The sequence below is a fragment of the Nuphar pumila genome, chromosome 14 (genome assembly GCF_984573655.1).
Source record: "Nuphar pumila chromosome 14, dmNupPumi1.hap1.1, whole genome shotgun sequence".
Lineage (NCBI taxonomy): Eukaryota > Viridiplantae > Streptophyta > Magnoliopsida > Nymphaeales > Nymphaeaceae > Nuphar > Nuphar pumila.
In genome coordinates this window covers 81,481,923-81,496,177 of record NC_143262.1, presented here as the reverse complement: position 1 = coordinate 81,496,177, position 14,255 = coordinate 81,481,923, and the positions used below count along the sequence as shown (strand labels likewise).

At 39.2% G+C, this 14,255-nt stretch overlaps 1 protein-coding gene across 1 annotated transcript in view; it reads right to left on the bottom strand.

The window, feature by feature from the left end:
• LOC149817108 (dentin sialophosphoprotein-like protein) overlaps nucleotides 1-10,490 on the bottom strand; it is a 38,466-nt gene extending 27,976 nt beyond the window's left edge. Inside the window, exons 1-3 of the mRNA XM_089986831.1 lie at nucleotides 9,928-10,490; nucleotides 9,149-9,375; nucleotides 5,088-5,161 (exon numbers count right to left, since the gene is read on the bottom strand). Coding sequence (XP_089842957.1) covers nucleotides 5,088-5,161; nucleotides 9,149-9,375; nucleotides 9,928-10,302 — 676 coding nt within the window. The 5' untranslated portion in view covers nucleotides 10,303-10,490. The remainder of the gene's footprint in view (nucleotides 1-5,087; nucleotides 5,162-9,148; nucleotides 9,376-9,927) is intronic.
• Between the last annotated feature and the right edge of the window lie 3,765 nt (nucleotides 10,491-14,255).

The window sequence follows — 14,255 nt, the reverse complement described above, 5'->3', positions numbered from 1 at the left end:
TAAATTCTTTTGATAAAAACTCACCCCCTGAATCAGTGCAAAAAATTGAAATATCATTTTTTAATTGGTTTTTTACCATATTGTGAAATATTTGAAAATGTGAGAAAACTTTGGATTTATGTTTAAGAAAATAAATCCAAGTATGTTTTGTAAAATCATCTACGAAGATTACATAATATACAAAACCTTCTTTTGATATAATAGGTGTGTGTCCTCATACATCCAAATGTATTAACTCAAATGGTCGTGAAGAAACAAAAGTTTTTTCTTGAAAAAGTAATCTTTTCATTTTTCCAAGAATATATTTTTCACATTTAAAAGTTTCAAAATTACAAAAGTTTTCAATCTTTGAAAAAAACTGGAGCTTGGATACACTAGGGTGTCCAAGTATCTTGTGCCATAGATCTAAGTCAACCTTTTGAAGGTTACAACACAATGTCTTCTTGGGTATTTCCAAAAAATCTACGTAGTATAAGTCGCCTTCTCTATAACCTTACCCAATCAGCTTCTCTGACCAGTGATCTTGCACTCAACATCCACAAGAGAAGGAAACATTATATCCATGGTCAGACAATTGTGAGACAGATAAAAGATTTAGGTTGAGCATAGGGATATATCTAACTTGTGGAATACAAAATCTTTTTGAGTTATGAAAACCTTTTTCAAAATTTCCTACTCCCTTGATTTCAAGGGATGTTCCATCAGCAGTAAAAACATTTGATCCATTTGAGTTATAACATTCAAATAACATATCAATGTTTGGTGTCATGTGAAATAAAACACCTGAATCAAGGAGCCAAAAAGATTTACCAGGATCGGAGATGCCCACGGAAGATATGGCGGTTCCAGTGGATGAAGATGCTCCTTTGAACAGAGGTTACAGTGCTTCCACCAATTGTGTTAAGGACATACTTCTGATAGATGGTTCACTTGATTCTTGGGGAGGTCCAACAGAGGCAACCTTTTTTACATATGGTTTCTTCAATTTCGGACAATAGGTTTTTACACATCCCGGTTCTCGACAATAGTAATAAATCACTTTCCTTTTTTCAAACTCATTTCCATTTCTCTCATCATTTGTCCTCTCATAATTTGGAGGTTTGTATGTACGAACATGGTTTCTCGATCTAGATACGGCTAAAACCGAGTCATTATCACTCTTGATGATTCTATTCTTGAGTCTATTCTCCTTCATGCTCAACTCCTCTATTGTGTCTTCTATTAAGGGAACCTTCCCTCGATGAAGAAGAAAGGACTTGGTAGATTCAAATTTCAATCTTAGTCCATTAATAAATTGAAAAAAGTGTTCCGCATTAATTTGATTTTTGCGGAGTTCAATGTCTTGTAAACAATGACACTTTGGTTCAAGAAGAGCTAACTTTTCCCATAATTCAGACAAACTATTGTAGTATGCTGTAATAGTTTTGTCCCCTTGAACCATATTCCGAACTCGATTTTGTAAATTGCATATGCAGGCAATATCTTTAAGATAATACATTATCTTAAGATAATTCCAAGCATCATTGGCATGTTCAAATTTTGCAAGGCTTGAACATTTCTTGATGTCAACGCTACTTATGAGCCAAACATAATCTTGGCATGTCTTATTCTCCATTCTTTCCATTTTTTCTCATAAATGGTAATGGCTTTTGTTTTTTACACCTTCGTAAAAGGTATTTCCTTTTCTCCTTCAATCTTTGTAAGAATTAGCTGAGGTTCCAAATCGGTCACATCCACTAATCCCCACAACCCCTTTCCCCATATAAGGTGCTTCATAATTGAAGCCCATGTAACATAGTTTGAATCGTTAAGTTTAATGGGTTTAATGGTAACATTATCATTGTCATCCATTTTACAAGGTTCGAAATGGCAAAGAAAAGAGAGAAGAAGAGTAGAGGAAGAGAGGAAAAAGAATGTACTCCACCACGAATAGTGAGTACTGAGTGCTCCTCCAAGCTATTGCACGAACACAACTTCACATATACTTGAGAAGAATGTCACTTTTCTTCTTAACCTTTGAATGGCACACTTCTCGATGCACCAATAAGAGTTGTTTAATCACAATCGAGCTCTGATACCATGTAAGAAGATGAGTTCTTGAATCCTCACCAAACAAAGCTTCAACCAAAATAGCGAAAAAGAATAACACACAAGAACCACAAGGGTTCATACAACAATACCCGAAAAAAGGGTATACAAAAGAGAGAAGAAAATATATATTTATTGAATGGGCAACACACCCTACAAAAGCATATATTACAAGGGAGTAACACCCCATATTTATAATACAAGGGAGAGAGGGAATGAGGGGGTCATTGGGCTCCCAACCGCTCTAGCCATTGGGGGTCCAATGACTCTCTCTTATTTTATGCTTTTTGACTTTGGTCAAAAAAGCATAAAGCCTATTATGTCCAAAAAGAAACCTAACTTAGTTAAATAAACTAACCTCATCCTACCTAAACTATAAAAGTAAATTAAAACTATGAGATTACATATGAAATTATGTTACATTATTTAACAGGCCCGTGGACCAATTTAGGCCCGGCCCGAGACAAGCCCAGTTCGGGCCGAGCTGGGGCCTAATTTATAGGCCCAAGCCTGGCCCGCAGGCTTCCCGGCCCATTGCCCACCTCTAATTTACTCTATGTTGTCTTTCTATAAATCTACAAAAATTGCAATAAAAATTTAGAGAACTTAGTTAAATATGAATATTTGTTTTTTTATTATTTTTTACGAATACTAAGAAAACATGGAAAAGTATCAATATCAAAGGGGAAAAAACAAGCCAGTAAAAAATCCAGAAGCACCCTGTTATTGCCAAACTGTTCAGTTAGGTTACAGGCTAAAGTAGGTTATGCCAGTGAACTCCCAATTGGCTCAAAAGAACCAAAACAACCAACATCTAGAAACACTCTCCCCCATGTTGGGTCAAAGATAATCATCCCCAACTTGCTCACCACATCCACGTATCTTGAACTATTAACCAATTTTGTGAAGATATCAAATAATTTGCCTAGATTTCAACCATAGGGAGTCTCAAACATCCTTTTTCAATCCTGTGGTGAATGAGTTACAAACAATATTAGCACGGTTGATGTGCTCATGAATGCAGGGTTAGATGCATGGGGTTGCTTCATTGTTACAATTCGATGTGATTGGTAGTGTTCAATTTCTATTTCGCTCAGTATGACTTCAGCCACAACCCTTCACAAGCCCCAAGTACACTGTTGGAACCTCTATGAAGTTTTGAGAAGCCTTGGAGTTCATGCCATCTGAAGAACAGGAAGCAAGAGTAGCCAAAGAATCATCAATACCAAATATAAGGCTAGATATGCAGTCTATTAACAATGATCTCCTTATATGCTGAAAATAATACCCTTGGGTTAAATAAATACCACAATATTGTGGCTTTTAAGATAATCTACAAAAGTACCCTTTAAAAGCTAATGCATCTAGTATTAACATGCCCTTGTACATTGTTAAGAACCATGGATACTTTGCATTTTAAAAATCAAAATCAAGTACAGGATATAGGTTTTGCAAACAAGTTGGCGACTTGATTCCCAGTATGAAAGAGGATGGAATGCAACTCCTTGTTTACAAAAAAAATATCTGGACACACTATAAATGTCTCATATTTCAACATTGAACAGGATCAGTGGACAGCTATAAGACTTTCGTTATTGCAATACAATAATGATTTAGTAATTTCTGATGAAGAGATGCAACTACATGCCATATCCATGAAGTTTCATCCCTAACCAGATATATTTCCTTTCTGTGCTTGAGCATGCCACAGTCCGTTGTCTTTTACTGGACCAAGAGCTTGGTCTGGACAAAGACCAAAAACAACACCATAATATATAACAGATATCCTTGTTGCTAGGTACGCAAATCTACATCTAAGCAGGCCACAACTATTGTCAAAACATCTGAATGTTTCTATATCAACCTCTTGTATGCCAAACCACAAATAATGTTTCTTTCATATACCTGGAGATTCTCTTTATTGCTGTCACATGACTTTGGCTGAACGCAGAAGAAAAATTTGGGTTTCAGCATAAATAGATTCTGACCTGGTAAATGTCAAATATTGAAGAGCCCCTACTATATTCCTGAATCTTTTAAGCACTTCATGTGGAAGATCAACCACTTGATCAGTTGATCTTTACATACAAGTACTCAAAAATACCAGTGTTTTGGCTGGTCTACAATTAATGATCCCACTGCAATCAAGGAGGCCTAATTATGTGTTGTGTGAGAATCAGCAGATCTTTTGTCACCAAATCTTCATATGGAAGATTCAATGCGATATTTTCTTAATTTCTGTCTTTCCATCCACATTGCTTCTTGTAACTACAATGTCATCTACAAATATAAGAACAGCAATGATGCCAAATTATCAATTATAAAAAGTATAAACGCATTGACTTATTATAAAACCAAGAGATCATATTACTGCACTAAAGTCCTCAATCTATGTCTATAGAGCATGCTTAAGCCCATGTATTTTCTTCTTCAGCATGAGAACTACTGTACTGCTACCTCCCTATGGATAGGAAGAAAGATGCTCCACATACACCTTTTCTTGTAAATCACGTACCTCCCAATGTATAGCAAGAAAGATGCTTGATATACACCTCTTCTTGTAGATCCCGTATAAGAACGCAATTTTTGACATCTAAGACATTTCCAGCCAAAAGCAGTTAGAAGGGACAGAACAAGTATAGTCGCCATCCACAGCATAAGGCTGGAAATCTTATCAAATTGATATCATGCTACTGAGTGGAGCTCTTTGCTACCAAATTCAGATTTCAATGTGTCAACCAATTTCCTCGAATTTTAAAAGTCAAAATAAATATAAAACAGTAATTGAAGTAAATAAATAAGTAAATGAACAGAAAAGAAAGGAAAGATCCAAACAAAATGATTAAGCACTGCCACTGCCACAAGTTAATAGTTGGTAAAGTGGACTAAATTTGAAACTGGAAACAACAATAAGTCTTCATTATTGTGTACATGAAAAAAATGACACATTCAACTATACCACCACATCACAGAATGAACATTTGAACTCATTGTTATACCTTCAACAGGAGCAGCAGCAACTGTCCTGGCATGATTCTTGACAGATGGGTTTCCATGGTCCAATATAATAGCCCTGACGTCACGAGAAGGAAACTGTCAAATTAACATATATCCTCAAAGGATCTCCTCTCTATCACAAAATAACTTTAGTTTTACCATGTGTTCCAGGAAGCACATGGATATGCTCATATATCATGGATTAACGAAGAAAGTTAACCAAAATAAAACCAATTGTTGAATAAAATTACAGTCTGCCCGTCTGGTTCAACTAGAAGCAAAAAGAGAAAAATGATAGTGAGTTCAAGATCCTAAAAGCACTCAGATGGAAAATGAAAATTATTGAAACAGAAAAGCATCGTATAACAAAACCTGGAAGGCAATGAAGAAAACCAACCAAGGCTTATAAGGCATACAGAGATGTCTTTTATGTGTTTTCTGGAGGATCTAAAACAACTTTCAACTTTCTTGCTTTCAGAAGACCTAAATCAGCACAGATATTACTACTTCATTCCCCTTGGTATGAAATGTGGGTTGAGGAATTTCCAGACAAAAACACTCTTCAACATGAAAGTATGTCTAAATCCCAATGTTGTTAGAATAGTATGAAAACAATTCAGGAGAATCAGATGATTCAACTTTTAACCAGCAGATGATACGTGTCACAAAATTATTAAAATAATATTTAAAAATATTAACAATTTATTTTAAACCATTTTTTAATTTTATTAAAAAATAAGTCAAATCAGCTCAGTTTTGTATCGATTTTCTGATGATATAATATGAATCGGCCGATTTGCAACAATACTGACAACATTGTTAAATCCGTCAATATTGTGCTCTTCAAAGAAGACGAAACTGCCCTTTTCATCTGCTCAAAATTTTCTGACACAAAGGTAGGGCCTATGTCACATGGACACTCCATTTTGGCCCCCGTAACATGTCCCCTTATAAAATAGCCATATTGAAAAGTTCAAAAAAAATGGGCATATCCCTGTATCCGCAGCAGTATACATCTGGCATAGGCTACAGCCAAGTGTTGAATTTCCACTCCACTTATTTGTGGAGAAGCACACACTCCCAGCTAATATAAAATATCTTTTTTCATTGATAATTAACTCACATCAATTTAACTATCAAACTAGCAGACTTCACACCATAATCCAAGACATCAAGGTGTTCATTATACAGGGCATGGACCATTGCTCATCCCTGCAGACTGGAGACTACATATCAATTTAACTAGAAATGTAATTTTTTTCTCCATCAAGTTTTAGCGCAATATGATCCATCGATTTTAGGTCACTCTAAAAGCACGTGTAAGCATGAAACATGCCTCACCTAATGCATATTTTCTCAGATTAACTGAACACCAACACATGTTTTTTCAAACCGTTTAGGACGGAGAGGAGATAAAGACTGTTTAGGAGTTATCTGTTCATGGAGCAATCTGTCTTCCGACCATTAGAGAAAGAGTGATTGCATAGGAAGCAGAAGGTAGTCGATAAGAAGGCCGACAAGGCTCTATATGCTGAAGCAGGATGGTAAGGTCAGCAATGTAGAAGAAAGTTTGTTGCAAAGCCATGTGAAATCAGAAAGTTTCTAAGGTTTGAGAAACCATTAGAGGCAGTCTAAAAGTATCAACAAGAGATTTTTGGAAGTTTTACAGACGAGACTATCTCAATGTGTTTCCTGTCTAGAGCTAAGAGCTATGAAGAACTAAATCAAGAATTTTTCTTACATCTTGTTGGTACTCTTAAGGAATGTCTGAACAATGGTTCCACTGTTAAGACAAGATATATATGCCTTTTTGCAGCAAATCATGAGGCAGGTTGTTATTGATTACGACCTCATGATTTCTGTCCACCCTCCCTTATTTTCAAAGAACGCCAATCAATCAGATACAGAAAGAGCTCTATTTCGGGTTAGGACAAAAGTTGTATCCAAGAGGGACAAAATGATTATGAGGAGAGTTAGAAGTATTCAAGCTCGGCAAGAGGGTTGGTGGTGTGAATGTTGTATTGTGTTAAATTTCAGATATAGGAGGATATATTTAAGATGAGGCTTTAGGAAAGACTCCAACAACCCCAATGTAAAGCAATAGATGGAAGTGCGGACAAGAAGGAATAACTCGGCAGAACTTATCTCTAGTCATCAGTGTGTAGCTAACAAATCAAAGGAGCCATTACACTTAATAGTATTGATCAGATCTATTGCAATTATCATAAGCAGTGCCAAAGGAGTACATCAAAAAGTCTATCTACATAGTCAGCTGAAAGGGATGGACTATGTTCACTTTTGGTTCTCTTACAAGTCCGAAAGGTTGATCCTCGTCTGTCCACAATGATTGAAAGTTGACATTATAAGTTCAATGTAGGCCTGGTAACTAACCAACGACCACTACTTTGCATCATCACTACCCAATTGAAAATGGCGATGGATCTCAATGCTATAACAAAACCCCACATGGATTCATGTTTGAGTGACACCCAGTGCCCAAAATCAACAGACACCTCCATTTACTTATGTGTCAAGATGAGGCCAAGAGTGTTTGAATCAATCAGGGGCAATCTAAGCATCCCAACCAAATACATGTCCTTGTCCTCCCCAGGTTTCAGAGGGGCATTATAAAATTTTATATTTTTTAGCCATCGAGTTTATGGGGGGGGGGGGGGGGGGGGGGGGGCTTTACGGTGATTGTTGTTAGCGGAAGGACCAACTTTGTCTTCTTCGTGATAGAGCGACTATGACAACCCGAGCTGCAATTCCTTCCACAATGGCTCTTCCCGTCCAAGGGTAGGAGTGAATCAGCAACGCGAGCAAAACAAGAAGGGGCTCTAGTATAAGCAAATGAAGGAGCATAGAAGTTTTTTTTGTCACTGGAACCTAAACCTTTTCCAACTAGGACTTGCTGTCAATTGGGGATTCCTATGTTAAGGTCCACACTAAATAGGGGGAGACATCTTTCCCTACCTTCATCTATTTTAGGTGGCTCAAATCTCAAGGAAAGAGAGGAACCTAAGTCTAACCTAACAAGAGGATGGGCTCTCGTGAGTCCGTTCACTGCCCTAGGGCATCTAATGAAAATGGCTTATGTTATGCAAGAGAAGGTCGTCTACCTTGAAGGATGAGGGGGATAAGATGATATCACCTAACAAGTCATCTAATGAGAAACCATCCTCAAATGAGTCTGCAACATCTCATGAAGAATTCTAAGCATCTATAACCATAAAAAATTTCAATTTCTATTCAATCGCTTTTAGATATAATAAATTATACCTCATTGATCTCGACATTTAGGATGAGAAAACTACCACCACATGAAAGCCCCAAACCTTCTTGTAGTCTTCTGTTACCACCCTCCACCAGTCCATAAGTCTATGTTGACAAAAAGGAGAGACTTCCAACAAATTAATTTCCATTGAGTTCATTATCTTGTACAAAAAGAGTGAGGTCTCTCACTCTCTCTAAGGCACTATTACCTGGCATTAGACCACCACAACCTTATCTACATGCCCAATGACCTCTACCAAAAAAGTGAGCACCATCTTTAACCTACATCCAGCCATCCTCAATAATACTTAGATTGCACAGTGCCCCTTTCTCAGGCCTAGGAGAAGTATCGGGCACTCCCTAGTGGCACAAACCGAGAGGCTATGAGGGGATAAGATCAAAATCTTTGATGGCCACCTTACCTTGCTGTGTTTATTGCTAAGTAATTAACCGTCTTATTGATTATAAAGCTAAACTAATATTGTTAAGTTTATATTATAGTTCCTACATAGTTTAAACCTACATGTCTTTGTATGTCTTGGTTGTGGTTCACCTGATACATAATCTATGCCAAAAAAATTTAAATGATATCGAATGACTAGTTGAACAAAGAACTGCTAATAAGTTAAACTAAACAATCAGCACAAGTTTACCAAAAGAATGCAATTCAAATGAGACAATAACAAACCAGAGGTACAAAAAATTTGCTCAAGTATATACCAAAACGGAGGAATAAAGGACAAGTATTCAATACTGAATAGTCAAGAACGTTTGAACCAGGGAAACGTACTTTCGAGACTTTTGAAGACGTTCGGCTTCCTCGGATCTCAGTTTCACATGGTCTCTAGTCGATTCATCCAATACTCTTTGCACATTCAGCTTGCGCCATGCTGACCCAGATTCGACAAGTAAGCCATGTCCATTCTCCCCACTTTGATGCTCTTCATAAATGGTACATGGATCACCTGGTTCCCTTGACCATGTGAATCTAAATTCCTTGCCTCCAACATCAATAACCTAATGCAACATAGTTTCATTGAGGAATCAAGTGATAATTGATGCAAGCTATTAAACCTGTGAAGATGTACACTTGCTTACGCTACGCAACTTATCTAATCATCGCAGGAGAATAAGAAAAGTAGGAAGACTAAAAACCAACTGCATTGCGAAACCAAGCAAGTAAAAGTAACAACTAACAACAACATTCGAGATGAGAACGTTTGCATGATTGTGCGGTCATATTGGCAAAAAAATAGAAGAGATGCAGAATGATTTTCTGTTGCCACAAGTTGTAACAGAGTTTTTCTTCTTTTTTTTCTTTTCTCCTTGTCATATATGAAATGATATTCCATGAATGAAGAGGAAATCAGAAACCCTACAGCGCCAAGAGAATCGAGAGAAAACCGTCGTCGCAAACGGTTGAAAGCCCTAAAAATTGTTGTTTGCTAGATATTTCAAGGCGAATGGCTATGGTGGTATAGGTTGATTGATTGATTATCGGGCTAAGCCAATGAAGCAGAAGAAGATAAATTGATGATAAATAAGGAAGGGGGTTTTGTGGGTACGTACGTTTCCTGATGGATTGTTGGGATTGTTATCGAACTTGATCCTCGCGTTTAATCCCTGTGACTGGATGCGCTTGGTCTCGTCGACGAGGTTGGGGGCAAGACGGATGATCATGCCGAAATTGAGAAACGAGGAGGTCTCGAGGCGGAATGTTTCGTCGGCGGTGGGATGGCTGATGTTGGTGGCGGTGGTGGTTTTGGCGCCGCCGCTGCTGGAGGGTCGAGAGGCGGAACGAATCGAAGCCGTTGGGAAGGGAGACGACGATGGGGCGGCGGGGTGGTGGAGGACCATCGTGGAACGCTTCGACGCTCCTCCTCCTCCTCCTACGCGGCCGCCGCCCCTCGCCCCAAACTTCCCTGGATGGGAGCCCCCAAACATCTTCTCCGTTTCTTTCTTCACTCGCTCCCCCAAGTACAGGCTCCAACGAAGGAGGAATAAACCTCTCTCTCTCTCTCTCTCTCTCTCTCTCGCTAATTAATCAAATTTCTGGCGAAGAGAAGAACCTCTCTCTCTGCCTTCGAATCTTTTTCCTTGAGGCCCCGTTCGATTGTGAGGAGAATTTTGTCGAAGTGGAGAAAGTTGTCCAGAGAAGGACTTTATCTCACCGAGTCACAAATGACAAATCTCAGACAAAGGAATTCTTTCAGCGAAGGAAAATCTCGTGATAAAATTAAGAAATCATTTTTCTTGAAAAAGTCTCGATAGGGATACAAAGTTGAACATTACTTGAGAAAATGTATACATATAAGAAATTTGAACCTATATACGAAAATATAAAAATATAAATATCACATTAATAATGTGCTAATATCGCGATAAAATTATGACATTTTGAGATCATCGTGTTTTTTTTTCGATATTATATCGAATTTTAAAATTTTCATGATACAATCGCAAGATTTTCAGAAGATTTGAAGGAGGAAGGATGCTCTTGACATTTAGTTTGTTCAATTGATTCATTATATGAGTTGGTCTCTTTCGGACTCTGAAAATTTAAGGTGCAGAGATTTATTTATGTGCCATCGGCTGCTGTCTCATTCCTCTCGATGATGTTCGGGATGGCAGAGGACTCGTGCGGGGCAGGAGACAAGGTCTCCACCCGTGCCCCATCTCTAAATTCTGATATTTTCCGCTTTCATCCCTGCACGGGTTTTGATTTTAACCTTCATTTCTGTTTCATGTCTTCCATCCGGGGTTCAAACAGGACAAGGCGGGGCGGGACTCTGGTGCCCCAAACCCCGACCTTGGAAAAATTCTTTGATTTTTTTTTTAAGAAATTTTTTTTTTGAAATGATTTTACAACAAACAACGAAAATAAAAAAAATGAGTAAACAAAAGTAATAAGGTCGCAAGTTTGAGCGGGTCACAGGTAAGTGATACATATAAGTCTCAAGTCCAAAATATACAACCCAAGGTGTTTAAGTACAAAATGAGACAAAGTATATCAATTCTCACAGTCACTCGAAAATAAAATGAACATCCTCTCAAAACCCCAAAAACCAAAAGGAATCAGGATCTACAGTTAAGTGTGGGTCTTCACGCCTCCAGACCGTGCACCGTCTCATCGCAGTTGTGCCTACTCATCACCTGCATCCCCATAAAACGGGGTCAGTACTTTTCCGAGTTGGTGAAGAGCAACAATATCATATATTCATCTTTCTAAGGGAAAGCAAGTAGCATGGAAACACGTGAAGCAATATATATGTGCATGTGTCAGGCAAGTGCACGTGCTACAGTTCTAAATAATAACAAGAATACAAGTATAACAGGTTGTAGTAGTAAAACAAGGAACTACGCAATTATTGTACACAAGTAGCTAAGAACAATAAAGAAAGTAGAACGAGAGCAGTAACAAAGTAGCAAACAAAGAACTACTAAAGTGTGTTAGCTGTGATTGGTTAGTATTTAAGTTCTTCTGATTACTCCTTCGGGTATGCGAAGGAACCTCATATTCGGTGAGTCATGCCCCCGACGCTTGTTATTCAAATTCTAATGTGATAACCGGGGATGCTACAAACCGAATAAACCTCATGCAAGCAGCATGCAACTGAGAGAAACCCTCGCATAGGTAAGGATTGCAATCAATACTACTGCAGTAGTGAGGTACCTTAAAAGGTCACATCGACCTCCCTAACTCTGAGTGACTGGAGGTCAGAGGACGCTTCAGCTCCTATAAAACATGTGTCGTAGTAACGACTAGTCACTCAAGGTTGTACCATCCACCCTCTCTAAGGTGAACCGTTTTGTGAATGGGGTGTGATGGTTTATCTTTCTTAGGATCATTTATCAAGTCATATTTTCTCTCGAGGTATTTATACCTCGTGGTCCCCGCATAATACGCAAACGAGGACTTAGCCTGCCCATTCACGTGCTAAGCCTCACACGGCCAACAAAGAGCACACCGTCTGTGAAGGCGATCATAACACCATTTTATCATTTTCATTTATAGGGTATAGACATACGTGAGTTTACACACGAACAAGGGGTCATCGCCCAAAGACTTCAACTGAGTCGAAAACCCACAACAAGTGTATTGCTCGTATCCTATGGTGTTCAAGTTTTCTGTCATTATTTATATCAATTGTGTAATGTGCACTTCGTGCACTCATTCATGCCTCAAGCACGAGACCAAAATGTACCTTTCCAGGTACGTACTAGATAGTACATGTGTCAAGATGTGTTATGTGCACGTGCGATGCTAAATACCATATTTTCTCAAGTTAATCGCACAATTATAAAACAGAGGCAAAAATACATACGCATATCTAGGAAAAACACATTTCAATTACATGATAATGTGCAAGTGAGTGTACCATTCCATGTTTTTAAGAGATGCAATTCAAAGAACCTAACTTTAATCATAACTGCATATACATTAAGCTGAAACAAGTATTGCATGTTTATAATTACAATTTCAAGCAGTTCGACTTCAAATGTCATAAATTGGCAAACCTCACAAAGCAAGGTCACTTTCATAAGAGAGATTTATGATTTCGACACACTCACGTGTTGAGATTAAAATCAAGAATATTTTCATATATATGGAAATTAGATTCGCATTATCAGGGTTGGTTGCCACGCTTACGGAAACAACGACGCCAACATGGTGGTTTTTGCTAAAACAACAAAAAACCCTAAGATGGCGGAATTTGCCAGTATGTGAGGGCAACATGTTGCACATCAACCGTCCATTACGAGATTACTGGATGGGGCAACGAGGGTACTACGGAAACCATTGTGGGCTCACCTCACATTCGGCCACCAAAATGTGCCAAACACAAGGCACCAAATGCTGATAAGACCAAAACACCAAAAGTGGCCTCAGAGGCCACCGAACACTGCACACTCTGTGCTAAGGGTCTGAAACAAATCAACGATCACGATACACTTAATCCATTAGTCGTATGCACCCTAAATTTTCTTTCTTTAAAACAAAACTCATTTTCTTTTAATTTGAAATATGTTGGTGTTCAAAAAAAAACATACGACGGACCATAGGGTCTGGTCCTTCGGGCCAAACCTTATAGGTCTAAAAAGAGCCCCGGATCTGAACCAAATATGTTTAGTCCAGTGCTGCCCATTTGGTGCAGCAGGTCCAAGGGTCCAACCCATGGCCGGCTAGGCACCCGGGTGCTCCGACACCCGGCGCCTACACCGCACCAAGGTGCGAACCAAGAGGGAAAAGAGGTCTGCAGTCTGGTCCCTTGGACCAGGCCTAGGTTTAGCATGGTCCCTGGTCTGAACCCAAGTTCAGACCAGGTTGTTGCTACGAAGTAGCAGCCCGCCATATGGCACCCGGCTGCCAGGGTAACCCGGGTACGGTTAGCACTCGGCAACCTTTGCTAACGCAAAGGTCAAACAAAATGGAGAGGTGCATGGGTATGGTCCTCTGGACTAGACTTCGCAGGCCTAACAAAACTCTGGTTTGAACCCACGGTTCAGACCAGACACGCAGGTCAGGGGTACAAGGTCCAAAACGGGGCTACCCGGGTGCAGTTAGCACTCGGCGGGCACTATGTGCCAAGGTTAAAAAAAAAAGAGGGGGGGGGCACAGAACACAACCAATGTGTGGTCCTGGTATGAACCCATGGGTTCAGACCAAGCCTTGCCATAGGACAGAGCTACCCGGGTGATGCGGGCACCCGGTGGCCTCTTTGCATGCCAAGAGTGAGGGGATTGGGGCAAACTGGGTGCACCTGGTTGAGCCCTGCTCGGACCAGGGTGCACCTAGCTGGGTCTGTCCTAGTAGGTGACAGACCAACCGAGCACCATGCAATAAAAAAAAAGATAAAAGAGAAACTCCTGGAAAGGGGATTTAAGCGAAAAGAAAG